Source organism: Malaclemys terrapin (genome assembly GCF_027887155.1).
Source record: "Malaclemys terrapin pileata isolate rMalTer1 chromosome 20 unlocalized genomic scaffold, rMalTer1.hap1 SUPER_20_unloc_1, whole genome shotgun sequence".
NCBI classification, from domain to species: Eukaryota; Metazoa; Chordata; order Testudines; family Emydidae; genus Malaclemys; species Malaclemys terrapin.
This window is the reverse complement of record NW_026530188.1, coordinates 1,639,281-1,652,578: the sequence shown is the minus strand read 5'-3', so window position 1 is coordinate 1,652,578 and position 13,298 is coordinate 1,639,281. Positions and strand designations below refer to the sequence as shown.

Genomic DNA, 13,298 nt, shown 5'->3' with positions numbered 1-13,298 from the left:
CTAACCCGCTGGACCCCACTCCCCTCCCAGAGCTGGGGAGAGAACCCAGGAGTCCTGGCTCCCAGCCCCACCCTGCTCTAACCCCCTGGACCCCACTCCCCTCCCAGAGCCGGGGAGAGAACCCAGGAGTCCTGGCTCCCAGCCCTCCCTGCTCTAACCCGCTGGACCCCACTCCCCTCCCAGAGCCGGGGAGAGAACCCAGGAGTCCTGGCTCCCAGCCCCCCCTGCTCTAACCCCCTGGACCCCACTCCCCTCCCAGAGCCGGGGAGAGAACCCAGGAGTCCTGGCTCCCAGCCCCCCCTGCTCTAACCCCCTGGACCCCACTCCCCTCCCAGAGCCGGGGAGAGAACCCAGGAGTCCTGGCTCCCAGCCACCCCTGCTCTAACCCCCTGGACCCCACTCCCCTCCCAGAGCCGGGGAGAGAACCCAGGAGTCCTGGCTCCCAGCCCCCCCTGCTCTAACCCCCTGGACCCCACTCCCCTCCCAGAGCTGGGGAGAGAACCCAGGAGTCCTGGCTCCCAGCCCCCCCATCCGCCTCCCGCTCTAACCACTAGTCCCCACTCCCCTCCCAGACCTGGGGAGAGAACCCAGGCATCCTGGTTCCCAGCCCTGCCCCCCAGTGAGGGGTTAGCCCCTCCCCCTTCTCCAAGGGGAGGGGCGGGGCCCGGACAGGTGGTAAACACAGCGCACGAGCCCTGCTTGGGGGCGGGGGAGGGGGGGAGCAGAGGCGGGGCCGCAGCAACCGTTGGAAAACGGCGGGAAAAGAAAGCGCGGGAGGGGCTGGGGAGTTTCAAGGCTCCCCCTCCCTCCAGGGGGGTGAATAGGCGCCTGTGTGAAGGCCCCCCCCGCCCCACACTTCTCTGGGCACATAGGGCCATGGAGGGGAGAAAACAGGGTGAGGGGAAGATGGGGCAGAGGGGGAATGGCCCCCATGGGGTGGATAACTCATGGCAATCCCACGATGTCCGTCTTTCTCATGCCCCCAGCGGGGTGATCCCACAATGCCCTTGCTCACACCAAGGGGGTGTGTGTGCGATCCCATAATCCCTTTGTCCTTCACCCCAAGGGGGATGATCCCACAACTTCCCGCTCCCTCATGCCACCAGCGGAGTGATCCCACAGTGCCCTGCTCGCTCACACCAAGGGGGTGTGATCCCACAGTGCCCTGCTCACTCACGCCAAGGGTGTGTGTGATCCCACAGTGCCCTGCTCGCTCACGCCAAGGGTGTGTGTGTGATCCCATAGTGTCCTATTCGCTCACGCCAACGGGGGTGATCCAATAACTCTCTGCTCCCCCAGCGGAGTGATCCCACAATGCCCTGGTCGCTCATGCCAAGAGGGGTGATCCCGTAACTCCCTGCTCCCCCAGCAGAGTGATCCGACAATGCCCTGCTCGCTCACGCCAAGGAGGGTGATCCCATAACTCCCCGCTCCCTCAGTGGAGTGATCCCACAATGCCCTGCTCGCACATGCCAAGGGGGGTGATCCCGTAACTCCCCGCTCCCCCAGCGGAGTGATCCCACAATGCCCTGCTCGCTCATGCCAAGGGGGGTGATCCCGTAACTCCCCGCTCCCTCAGCGGAGTGATCCCACAATGCCCTGCTCGCTCATGCCAAGGGGGGTGATCCCGTAACTCCCCGCTCCCCCAGCGGAGTGATCCCACAGTGCCCTGCTCGCTCACACCATGGGGAAGCGATGCCACAGTAACCTTGTCACTCACGCCATGGGGTGGCAATCCCACAATGCCTTCTCCCTCTCGCCATGGCAATCCCACAATGCCTTTCTCCCTCACGCCGTGGGCTGGATAAATCTGTGTCAACCCCACAGTGCACTTCTCCTGAACACCAAGGGGTGGATAAATCCCCCTAGAAAGCCCAGTTACAAGCTTGAGCTGAATTTTCTGTACAACAAAGCAATTCCTTTGATTTTTTTCTTCTTCTTCCCAGTTCCCAGCGACTTTGCACCCAAGGCAGAGGAGCTGCTATTGCTGGTGAAACAACTGCAGGATGGTATTTGGGAGCTGGGTCTGGTGGTTAGCGCTGGGAGCCAGGACTCCGGGGTTCTTTCCCCAGCTCTGGGAGGAGAGTGGGAACTAGGGGTTAGAGCTTGCGGAGCTGGGAGCCAGGTTCTCTCTCCAGCTTTGGGAGGGGAGGGGGCTGGGAGCCAGGACTCCTGGGTTCTCTCTCCAGCTCTGGGAGGGGAGGGGGCTGGGAGCCAGGACTCCTGGGTTCTATCCCTAGCTCGGGGGGAGAGTGGGGTCTAGTTGTCAGAGTCTGTGAAAGGGGACTGTCCTTTTCTAGGCTGTACTAGTGACTCTCTGTGTCATGTCTCTGTGCCTCAGTTTCCCCTCCCCCTTTAAGTGAAGGTAGGAATAACCCCTCTCCTCCTAAGCACGCTCAAAAGAGCCTAGGGTGAAGGACGAGTGTTAGGAACCCAACCGGGCGTATCCTTCTCCTTTTCTCTGCAGCAAGGACCCTGGAGCCCCGAATGGACGACCTGGTAGGAAGGATCAGCAGACTGCAGCGAGGTGAGGGGAGGGGAAGGCAGGGGGACGGAGCACACGGGGCTGCAGCCCACTCCCCCAGCACCCCTTAATGCCATGCCCCCCTGTCCTGGGCCCCCCAGTGTCTAGCAGGGGCTAGATTCTGCTCTCACTGACAGTCCGTTTACATGGGGACACACACTGTACCCCCAAAGCCAAGCTGCTGCACCTGCCGGGGGATGCGCCGACCCCAGGAGCAGAGGCCGTTGTCCGGTTTAGCTTCCACGGCTTTGAAAGCGGCGTGTAAACGACCCCTGGACTTCAGAGCAGGGACTCTGGATTTCCCCCAGTGGGGCTGAAATCAGACTCAGGCCCTTGGTAATGCAGGGATCTATATAATCCATCCATCCTCATGTATACCTACCTTCCTATAGTTCTCTAGGTCCATACTGACCCCTCCCTCCATCCCCGTACACCCCCCCACTATCCATCCTCATACTGCCCCTTCCCTCCCTCCCTCCATCCAACCCCACACCACTATCCATCCCCATACTGACCCCTCCCTTCATCCCCGTACACCCCCCCACTATCCATCCCCATACTGACCCTTCCCTCCCTCCAACCCCCCCTCTATCCATCCCCATACTGCCCCTTCCCTCCCTCCCTCCTACTCCACACCACCCCATCCATCCCCACACACCCTCCACTGTCCATCCCCATACTGCCCCTTCCCTCCCTCCCTCCATCCAACCCCACACCACTATCCATCCCCATACTGACCCCTCTCTCCATCCCTGTACACCCCCCCCACTATCCATCCCCATACGGACCCTTCCCTCCCTCCGTCCATCCAACCCCCCCACTATCCATCCCCATACTGCCCCTTCCCTCCCTCCTTCCGTCCAACCCCACACCAGCCTATCCATCCCAATACACACCTCTCCATCTATCTATCTATCCATCCATCCCACACACCACTGCTCCAGCCCCTTAGACACCCCCCTCCGCACACCCTCACCCCTAACCCGTTTGGTGTCTCCGCAGCTAAGCAGGCTCTGAGCCGGGAGCTGCAGGATGGGAAGGCGCGCAGCGAGGAACTGCAGGCAGAGCTGGAGGAGCGTAAGTCACCCCCACCCCAGCACCACTCCCTGCGGCTCATGTTGCGCCTCAGGTCTTTGGCCCAGATTCTCACCGGTGCCTAACTCCCCTAGGCACCGAATCCCGTTAAGGATTTGGGCCACAGCATCTTCTGAGCTCTCTTGGAGCAGGCTCCTTTGCACCGCGGGCTACTTCGCTCCCCAGCTGCATGCTGCGGGGGGCTGGACCCACTCCCTAGCGCCGGTGAGACACATCCCCGAACCCGGAGGACATGAGCCCCCAGCCTGGTTGTTCCCCCCTCCATTCTCTTGCAGTGAACGAAGAGAAGTCGAACCTGGAGGAAATCTGCAGCCAGAAGCAAGGTGAGAGCAGGCCTTTAGCGGGCCGTGGAGTGACACAAGGACAGGCTGGACAGCCGGGAGAAAGGCACTGACCGCTTTGGTCTCGCGCTTTGAGATCCACGGAGGAGACGGACTCGAGAAGAGACGGGCGTTACCATTAGCAGCGGGCTCCAGCCTTAACCACCTCTGCCCCCCAAACTCCCCGTGGGCCCCCCACCAATCCCCTCTATTTCAGAGACTTCCTGCCTCTCTGCTCCTTCTCTCCCCTGCCAGGGGTGCTGTGTGCCCCCAGGGGTGTTGTGTATCCCCTTTGTCCCCTCCCTCACACCAGGGTCCCCCGAGTCCCCCCCATCCCAGGGCCCCCGTGTGCCCCCCATTCCACTTCCCTCACACCAGGGTTCCCCGATTCCCCCCATCCCAGGGCCCCTGTGTGCCCTCCATTCTCCCTCCCTCACACCAGGGTTCCCCAATTTTCCCCATTCCAGAGCCCCTGTGTGCCCCCCATTCCTCCTCCCTCACACCAGGGTTCACCGATTCCCCACATCCCAGGCCTTCTGTGTGCCCCCCCTCCCCCCTCCCTCACACCAGGGTTCCCCGATCTCCCCCCATCCCAGGCCTTCTGTGTGCCTCCCATTCCCCCTCCCTCACACCAGGGTCCCCCATGTCCGGAGTGAGCACCCCATGGGGAGTGGGGTGGCCCCAGCAGGGATCAGCACGCGGTGTCTCTCTGGGAGCCGTGTCCCCAGCACTAACATGCGTGTCCCTTCCAGAGGTCCTGCGCACCCTGCAGCTCCGCTGCCAGGAGACAGAGGCCGAGGCCCAGCGGTGAGAGGGGATAGGGCAGGAGGGAGGGGTGGACAGATGGAGGGGTGTGTATGGGGATATAGACGGAGACTGAGAGACACAGAGAACCATACAGAGACAGAAGGACTCCTTGGTTCAACTCTGGGAGGGGAGTGGGGTCTAGTGGTTAGAGCAGGGGAGGAGGGGGGTGGGAGCCAGGACGCCTGGGTTCTATTCATGTCACGCCCTGATATTGGGCCAGGTGTTTCCGCTTCTCTGCCCACATGCCGGGGTTGAGTAGATTCACCTGGGGAAGGTGGCTTGGGATCCCCCGCGGGCGATAGCCTCGTCCCCTCGTCTGGGAGTCAGGCCGCCCGGGCTCACTGGCTGGGCCGCCCTTGTTCGCCCCATGCAGGCAGCAGACGCTGTCCCAGGAGCGGAAGCAGAGCATCGAGGAGCTGATGGCGAAGATCCAGGAAGAGAAGCTGAAGCAGAGGAAACAGAGGTACCCCCCGCCCCCCCCGGCAGCGGACTGAACGTGGGACCCCCAGCTCTGTAAGCGGGCGTCGCTACCGCTCCAACCCCCTGCCCACCCCCGGTGCCCTGGAGATGGGCACGTGTCGTGTACAGCACCCAGCACAACGGGCAATGAGCAGGAGTGGGCAGTGCATTCTGGGATATCCCGCTGCACCGAGTCTAGATGCTCCCTCCTCTCCGTGAGATCTACGGCAGCCCGATCCTCAAAGTCGATCCCTTAGCGGGTCCGGGGCATCCATCCTTGGGGCAGCCCCCTGTGTGCCAGCCAGGCCGAGCCATGGGCAAGCGCTCCGAGAGAGACCGGGGTTGCACACCCCAGTTTGTCCACTAGCCACCTGGCCTAGGTGTGCGATGGTGGCTCCCTCCTGCAGCCTGAGCCTCTGCCGCGGGTTCCACTCCCTGGGCGTGTTCCTGTTCTGTCCGGGAAATTAACGACCAATCATTAACCAGCTGCCAGGCCCACAGTGCAGAGGCGGTAGTGCTCACCCTAGGCAGTCCCGGCTTTGCCACAGGCCCTCGCTTGCCAGCGCCTGCTCACCAGAGGGAGTAGAGTCACTCTGGGGGGTGAATCAGCCCTTAGCGTCCCTCTCTGTCTCTCTCACACACACAGCACACGGGCGCACAAGCGCGCACACACACACACACAGCAGAGCTCATGCCCTCCAGTGGGGTACAGCAGGGGGACACACACACTCACACCCACACACTCACACCCACCAAGCAGGGCTCATCCCCTGCAACCGGGGATGGCAGTGACACGCACACACACAGCACACGGGCGCACAAGCGCGCACACACACACAGCAGAGCTCATCCCCTCCAGCGGGGTACAGCAGTGGGACACACACACACATAGTCACAGAGAGCAGGGCTCATCCCCTGCAGCAAGGGGGACACCCACACCCACACACTCACACCTGCACACTAGGGTGACCAGATAAGTGTGAAAAATTGGGACAGGGTGGGGTGTAATAGGCACCTATATAAGAAAAAGCCCGAAATATTGGGACTGTCCCTATAAAATCAGGACATCTGGTCACCCTACAGCACACTCACACACACACACACACCGAGCAGGGCTCATCTCTTCCAGCAGGGGGTGGCAGGGACATACATGTACTGCACTGTATGTAACGCACTCTGTGTGTGTCCCTGCTGCCCCCTGCTGGAGGGACCAGCTCTGCTGTGTGTGTGTGTGTGTGTGTGTGTCCCTGCTGGAGGGGCTGAGCCGTGTGGTGTGTGTGTATGTATCCCTGCTGCCCCCTGCTGGAGGGTCTGAGCTGTGTGGTGTGTGTATCCCTGCTGCCCCCGGCTGGAGGGGATGAGCCCTGCTGTGTGTGTGTGTGTGTGTGTATCCCTGCTGGAGGGGCTGAACCGTGTGCTGTGTGTGTGTGTGTATCCCTGCTGGAGAGGCTGAGCCGTGTGCTGTGTGTGTGTGTATCCCTGCTGCCCCCTGCTGGAGGGGATGAACCCTGCTCTGTGTGTGTGTGTGTGTGTGTTTCTGTTGTGCGCAGAACTCCACGCTCCCTGCACCCCAGCCGCTCTCTCTGCCCCATGGCAGCCCCTCACCCCCTGTTGTTTCCAGGCTGGAATTTGAGCAGCAGCTGGACGAGCTGATGGAGAAGCACAAGAGCCTCCAGGAGTGCCACGTAAGAGCCATTGGGGTCCCCCGGGCTGTTGCTGGGCCAAGTGGGCTGGGGGTGGGGTCCAAGGGAGCGCCCCCTTGGGACAGACTGTGGGACACAACCCTACTGGGAGGGGACCTGGGCATGTGTGGGAGGGAGTGGGTTAGAGCAGAGAGTCTGACTGGGAGCCGGGATTCCTGGCTTTGAGGGGGGCTGGGAGCCAGGACAGGGGCTGAGGACACTCGGTGCTAGCAGAAGCCAAGGGTGTCCACGGTGTTTCGCTGTGGCAGCATTAGGGGTAGGGCCCTGATATAAGGCCTGCGGGGGCAGGGGAACTACCCTTTAGCTGGTACAAGCTGCATCTCCCCTTGGAGACCAGGGGGGGTTAGTGTGAGGGAAGCCCCTGGACGCCCCCACCCCAGACACTTCCTCCTCCCCATGGCAGCGTGCTCTGTGGTGAATTCCCTCCGCCTCCTCCTAGAGCATGGAGAAGCTGGCTGCCGAGATCTGCAGCATGGCCGAGAGCAAGGAACGTTTGCTGAGCGAAGGTGATGAATCTCTCTGGGCCTCAGTTCCCAGCTGTAAAACGGGCAGAATAATCCTCCCTTGGGGCTGTCTTGTTTATTTGGAGTGCAGACGCTTGGGGGCAGGGACCATCTCTCGGTCAGGGTCTGTGCAGCGCCCACCACGACGGGGCCCTGATCTCGGTCGGGATCTGGGCAGCGCCTGGCACGACGGGGCCCTGATCTCGGTCAGGGTCTGGGCAGCGCCCGGCACGACGGGGCCCTGATCTCGGTCAGGGTCTGGGCAGCGCCCGGCATGACGGGGCCCTGATCTCGGTCAGGGTCTGGGCAGCGCCCGGCACGACGGGAGGCCCTGATCTCGGTCAGGGTCTGGGCAGCGCCCGGCACGACGGGGCCCTGATCTCGGTCAGGGTCTGGGCAGCGCCTGGCATGACAGGGCCCTGATCTCGGTCAGGGTCTGGGCAGCGCCTGGCATGACGGGGCCCTGATCTCGGTCAGGGTCTGGGCAGCGCCCGGCACGACGGGTGGCCCTGATCTCGGTCAGGGTCTGGGCAGCGCCCGGCACGACGGGGCCCTGATCTTGGTCAGGGTCTGGGCAGCGCCTGGCATGACGGGGCCCTGATCTCGGTCAGGGTCTGGGCAGCGCCCGGCACGACAGGAGGCCCTGATCTCGGTCAGGGTCTGGGCAGCGCCCGGCACGACGGGGCCCTGATCTTGGTCAGGGTCTGGGCAGCGCCCGGCATGATGGGGCCCTGATCTTGGTCGGGGTCTGGGCAGCGCCCGGCACGAGGGGGGGCCCTGATCTCAGTCAGGGTGTGGGCAGCGCCCGGCACAACGGGGCCCTGATCTCGGTCGGGATCTGGGCAGCGTCTGGCACGGCGGGGCCCTGATCTCGGTCAGGGTCTGGACAGCGCCCGGCACAATGGGGAGCCCTGATCTCAGTCAGGGTCTGGGCAGCGCCCGGCACGACGGGGCCCTGATCTCAGTCAGGGTCTGGGCAGCGCCTGGCACGACGGGGCCCTGATCTCGGTCGGGGTCTGGGCAGCGCCCGGCACGACAGGGCCCTGATCTCGGTCTCTGCAGACATGTCTCAGTCCAGGAACTGGGCCCCATCCGTTCTCACTGAGATCCCAGTGTGACGAACTGGGACTGTTCTTACTATGGTCTGTGAATGCTGACAGGGGAGTGTGGCTAGGATAGTCTGCATCGGGGGATGGGAGTCTGCCCGAGGGAACATACCTGAGCCTGTAACATGAGAACCCAGGAAGGGGTTGGAGGCCAGGTGATACCTTGGCCCGGGAGACTGAACAAAGGCTGTGGGAGGGGTCGCTGAAGGCAGAGTCTTGGGAGCTGGGAGGCAGAGATGGCTCTGACCTCCCAAGGGGGGCTGGGCTGGGATGCCTGGGACCCCCAGATGGACCTAACTGAGGGGGGCCCTGTTGTCTGTGCCTGCAAGACCTATCTTGGACTGTATTCCTGTCATCCAAATAAACCTTCTGCTTTACTGGCTGGCTGAGAGTCATGGTGAATCGCAGGAAGCCGGGGATGCAGGGCCCAGAGTCCCCCGATACTCCGCGACACCCAGCACCCGAGTTACGCTGCCCCGTGATGCTGTTTCTGTCATTTGCCCCAGACAAGCTGATCCGAGACAACCTGGCCCAGGTCGAGAAGCAGCTGGACTCCCTGCCCCAGGCAGAGGCAACTCCCAGCCAGGAGAGGATGTTCCTGAAGAGCCAGGAGGCCAGCACTGCCCTGTGAGTGCTGAGTGCCACCAGCCCTGTGCCAGCCACCGGGGGAGCAGTTCTGCAGCGATATGCGGCGAGCAGGACTCCTGGGTCCTAGCCCAGGCTCGGGGAGGGGAGTGGGGTCTAGTGGTTAGAGCAGGGGGGCTGGGAGCCAAGACTCCTGGGTCCTAGCCCCGGCTCGGGGAGGGGAGTGGGGTCTAGTGGTTAGAGCAGGGGGGGTTGGGAGCCATCTAGGCCAGTGCGGAGAGTGCCTTGGCACAACGCTGGCAGAGGTCCGCCAGGGAGAGGCGTTTGGCAAGGGGATGCAGAGAGAGTCATTCCCGGCACAGCCTGCCTTGCCTGGGGGGCGATTGCTGTCCATCACCAAGGCGTCCGGGCTGTTCACTGCCTTCTGTTGTCCCCAGGCAGCTGTTCCAACAGGAAAACAAGAGAGCGACCGAGTATCTGGAGGCAGCTTCGCGCGGCCACTCAGAACTGCAGCAGAAGTTCAAGAGGTGAGTGCAGGGTGGGCTGGGAGCCAGGACTCCTGGGTTCAATCCTGTTCTGGGACGGGAGTGGGGGTCTAGTGGTTAGAGCAGGGTGGGCTGGGAGCCAGGACTCCTGGGTTCAATCCTGTTCTGGGACGGGAGTGGGGGTCTAGTGGTTAGAGCAGGGTGGGCTGGGAGCCAGGACTCCTGGGTTCAATCCTGTTCTGGGACGGGAGTGGGGGTCTAGTGGTTAGAGCAGGGTGGGCTGGGAGCCAGGACTCCTGGGTTCAATCCTGTTCTGGGACGGGAGTGGGGGTCTAGTGGTTAGAGCAGGGTGAGGCTGAGAGCCAGGACTCCTGGGTTCAATCCTGTTCTGGGACGGGAGTGGGGGTCTAGTGGTTAGAGCAGGGTGAGGCTGAGAGCCAGGACTCCTGGGTTCAATCCTGTTCTGGGACGGGAGTGGGGGTCTAGTGGTTAGAGCAGGGTGAGGCTGAGAGCCAGGACTCCTGGGTTCAATCCTGGTTCTGGGACGGGAGTGGGGGTCTAGTGGTTAGAGCAGGGTGGGCTGGGAGCCAGGACTCCTGGGTTCTATCCCAGTTTCTGTGAGCTTGGCGCTGAGGCTGCCGCTTTGCTGTGGGCACAGTCCATCTAAGGCCCCGACTGGTTTGTCCAGGAAACTCCCCTGGCACATTTTGGGCCCTCTTTGCCTGGCCCAGTCCCAACTGGGTCGAGCTCTCTCCACGTTCCCCGTGTCTCCAGTGGCTTATGGGATTCCTCACTGTCCCGATTGCTCTGTTCTGCAGTGGCTGCGTGCCCCTCCAGAGGCGGTTGCATTTCTCTGCTGGGAGGAAGGACCCTGCCATAGCCCTTGTGCCATATCCCTTCCTCTCTGTGAATGGCTCGGCTGCCCTGGTGACGGCCCGGCCAGATGCTCCCGCTGTTTTATTATAACCAATATTTCGGGTCTCTTTCAGGCTGACGGACGAGCTGGAAGCCCAGCAGGTGAGGACGGTAGCGACAAAGGGAAATCTCTGGTAGGGCTCAGTGCCACGCAAAGGGCCAGGGCTCGGCTAGCTTCTCCACCGGAGTCTGTAGGGCTGGACCCCTGTGACCAGGACATTGTCACATGGACAGAATATCCCACCTGATATGCAGAGAGAGGGGTGTACGAGAAGGATGCATGGGGGAGGGAGGGCTGGCTGGATGTGTGCAAGGCCTGGCTGGATGTGTGCAAGGCCTGGCTGGAGGTGTGCAAGGACTGGCTGGAGGTGTGCAAGGACTGGCTGACTGGAGGTGTGCGAGGTGGCTGGAGGTGTGCGAGGACTGGTTGATTGGAGGTGTGCAAGCACTGGCTGGCTGGCTGGCTGGAGGTATGCGAGGCCTGACTGGAGGTGTGCGAGGTGGCTGGAGGTGTGCGAGGACTGGCTGGAGGGGTGTGAGGCCTGGCTGGCTGGAGATGTGCGAGGCCTGGCTGGCTGGCTGGAGATGTGCAAGACCTGGCTGGCTGGAGGTGTGCAAGGCCTGGCTGGAGGTGTGCGAGGTCTGGCTGACTGGCTGGAGGTGTGCAAGGACTGGCTGGAGGTGTGCAAGGACTGGCTGGAGGTGTGCAAGGCCTGGCTGGAGGTGTGCGAGGTCTGGCTGGAGGTGTGCGAGGCCTGGCTGGCTGTAGGTGTGCAAGGACTGGCTGGAGGTGTGCAAGGACTGGCTGACTGGAGGTGTGCGAGGTGGCTGGAGGTGTGCGAGGACTGGTTGATTGGAGGTGTGCAAGCACTGGCTGGCTGGCTGGCTGGAGGTATGCGAGGCCTGACTGGAGGTGTGCGAGGTGGCTGGAGGTGTGCGAGGACTGGCTGGAGGGGTGTGAGGCCTGGCTGGCTGGAGATGTGCGAGGCCTGGCTGGCTGGCTGGAGATGTGCAAGACCTGGCTGGCTGGAGGTGTGCAAGGCCTGGCTGGAGGTGTGCGAGGTCTGGCTGACTGGCTGGAGGTGTGCAAGGACTGGCTGGAGGTGTGCAAGGACTGGCTGGAGGTGTGCGAGGTCTGGCTGGAGGTGTGCAAGGCCTGGCTGGAGGTGTGCGAGGTCTGGCTGGCTGACTGGAGGTGTGCAAGGACTGGCTGGAGGTGTGCAAGGACTGGCTGGAGGTGTGCAAGGAGTGGCTGGCTGGCTGGAGGTGTGCGAGGACTGGCTGGAGGTGTGCGAGGTCTGGCTGGAGGTGTTCAAGGCCTGGCTGGAGGTGTGCAAGGTCTGGCTGGCTGACTGGAGGTGTGCGAGGACTGGCTGGAGGTGTGCGAGGTCTGGCTGGCTGACGGAGGTGTGCGAGGCCTGGCTGGAGGTGTGCGAGGACTGGCTGGCTGGCTGGCTGGCTGGAGGTGTGCGAGGTCTGTCTGGCTGGAGGTGTGCGAGGACTGGCTGGAGGTGTGCGAGGTCTGTCTGGCTGGCTGGAGGTGTGCAAGGCCTGGCTGGAGGTGTGCGAGGACTGGCTGGAGGCGTGCAAGGACTGGCTGGCTGACTGGAGGTGTGCGAGGACTGGCTGGAGGTGTGCGAGGTCTGGCTGGCTGACTGGAGGTGTGCGAGGACTGGCTGGAGGTGTGCGAGGACTGGCTGGCTGGCTGGAGGTGTGCGAGGCCTGGCTGGAGGTGTGCGAGGTCTGGCTGGCTGACTGGAGGTGTGCGAGGACTGGCTGGAGGTGTGTGAGGTCTGGCTGGCTGACTGGAGGTGTGCGAGGACTGGCTGGAGGTGTGCGAGGACTGGCTGGCTGACTGGAGGTGTGCGAGGAGTGGCTGGAGGTGTGCGAGGAGTGGCTGGAGGCGTGCGAGGACTGGCTGGCTGGCTGCTTTCCTGGCTCTGGGCTCCTGCTGGTGCCCGAGTCCGCCGGGAGGCTCAGCAGTCGCTCGTACCCCTTTGGCTATCCCGATCAGCATGCCAGCCAGGGGGCTGAGCGGCCCCTGGGGCTGGGACCCACGGCCCTTCCCTCCAGGCTGCCAGCCTAAATGCCCAGCAGCGCAGTGGGGCCAGGCTTGGGGTCAGGCCTAGGGTGATCGCACTCGGGGTGGGATCCAAGGCCTGGTGCCAGCGTCTGAGCGTTCTCACCCAGCCGTGTCCCACCATCCCGGCTAGGGGGGCAGGCCGACCCTTCCACATCTCCCCCCACTACCCTCACCCTGTGCTCTGCCCCATCGCAGGGATCCAGGGGTGACTCGGCCATCATGGAAACAGATGCCTAACCCCGCCCCCTCCCCTGCAGCAAGAGCTAGAACGGCGCCCCCCGAGGATCGGCCTGGAGTTAAGTCCCCTCTGGATGTATCGGGCTCCTTGTTCTGAATAAAAACATCCTTCCCTCCACCCCCTGCTGGCCTCTGCCCGGTTATTGGACTCAGGGCGGGACGATCTGTCCTGTTCGGCCGCCCACTGTTCAGGGAGGATGGGGATCCCGTGGGGAGGGGTCAGGCAAGCCCCCCGAGAATGATTAAAGGGTGCCAGGAGCGCGGTCTATTTAGCTGAACCAAGAGAAGGTGCAGGGGTGACTTTATCCCCATCTATAAGTACCGGCTGGAAGTTGAAGCTGGACCAATTCAGCCTGGGAAGATGGCGTCCGTTTTTAAGGATGAGAGGAATTAACCGATTTCCCATGGGGCACAGCGGATTCTCCATCACTGGCTGTGGTTCAGTCGAGACTGGGTGAAGCCACCTGGCACCATTG

General features: G+C 62.9%; 1 protein-coding gene across 1 annotated transcript; it reads left to right on the top strand.

Annotated features, from left to right (window-relative positions):
• Nucleotides 1–1,684: 1,684 nt before the first annotated feature.
• On the top strand, nt 1,685–12,940 carry LOC128829404 (synaptonemal complex central element protein 1-like). The gene is made up of 12 exons (XM_054014808.1): nt 1,685–2,009; nt 2,468–2,527; nt 3,527–3,601; nt 3,895–3,942; nt 4,692–4,746; nt 5,120–5,209; nt 6,827–6,890; nt 7,348–7,414; nt 9,024–9,144; nt 9,540–9,629; nt 10,577–10,604; nt 12,781–12,940. Exons 1-12 carry the CDS (start codon nt 1,685–1,687, stop codon nt 12,820–12,822), a joined length of 1,065 nt encoding a protein of 354 aa, XP_053870783.1. The 3' UTR covers nt 12,823–12,940.
• The last annotated feature ends 358 nt before the right edge of the window (nt 12,941–13,298 follow it).

Coding starts and splice junctions, on each gene's coding strand:
- LOC128829404 (XM_054014808.1), top strand. CDS start 1,685: ATGGGGAAGCGATGCCACAGTAACCTTGTCACTCACGCCATGGGGTGG. Junction 3,943..4,691: donor AATCTGCAGCCAGAAGCAAG/GTGAGAGCAGGC, acceptor TGTCCCTTCCAG/AGGTCCTGCGCACCCTGCAG. Junction 4,747..5,119: donor ACAGAGGCCGAGGCCCAGCG/GTGAGAGGGGAT, acceptor CGCCCCATGCAG/GCAGCAGACGCTGTCCCAGG.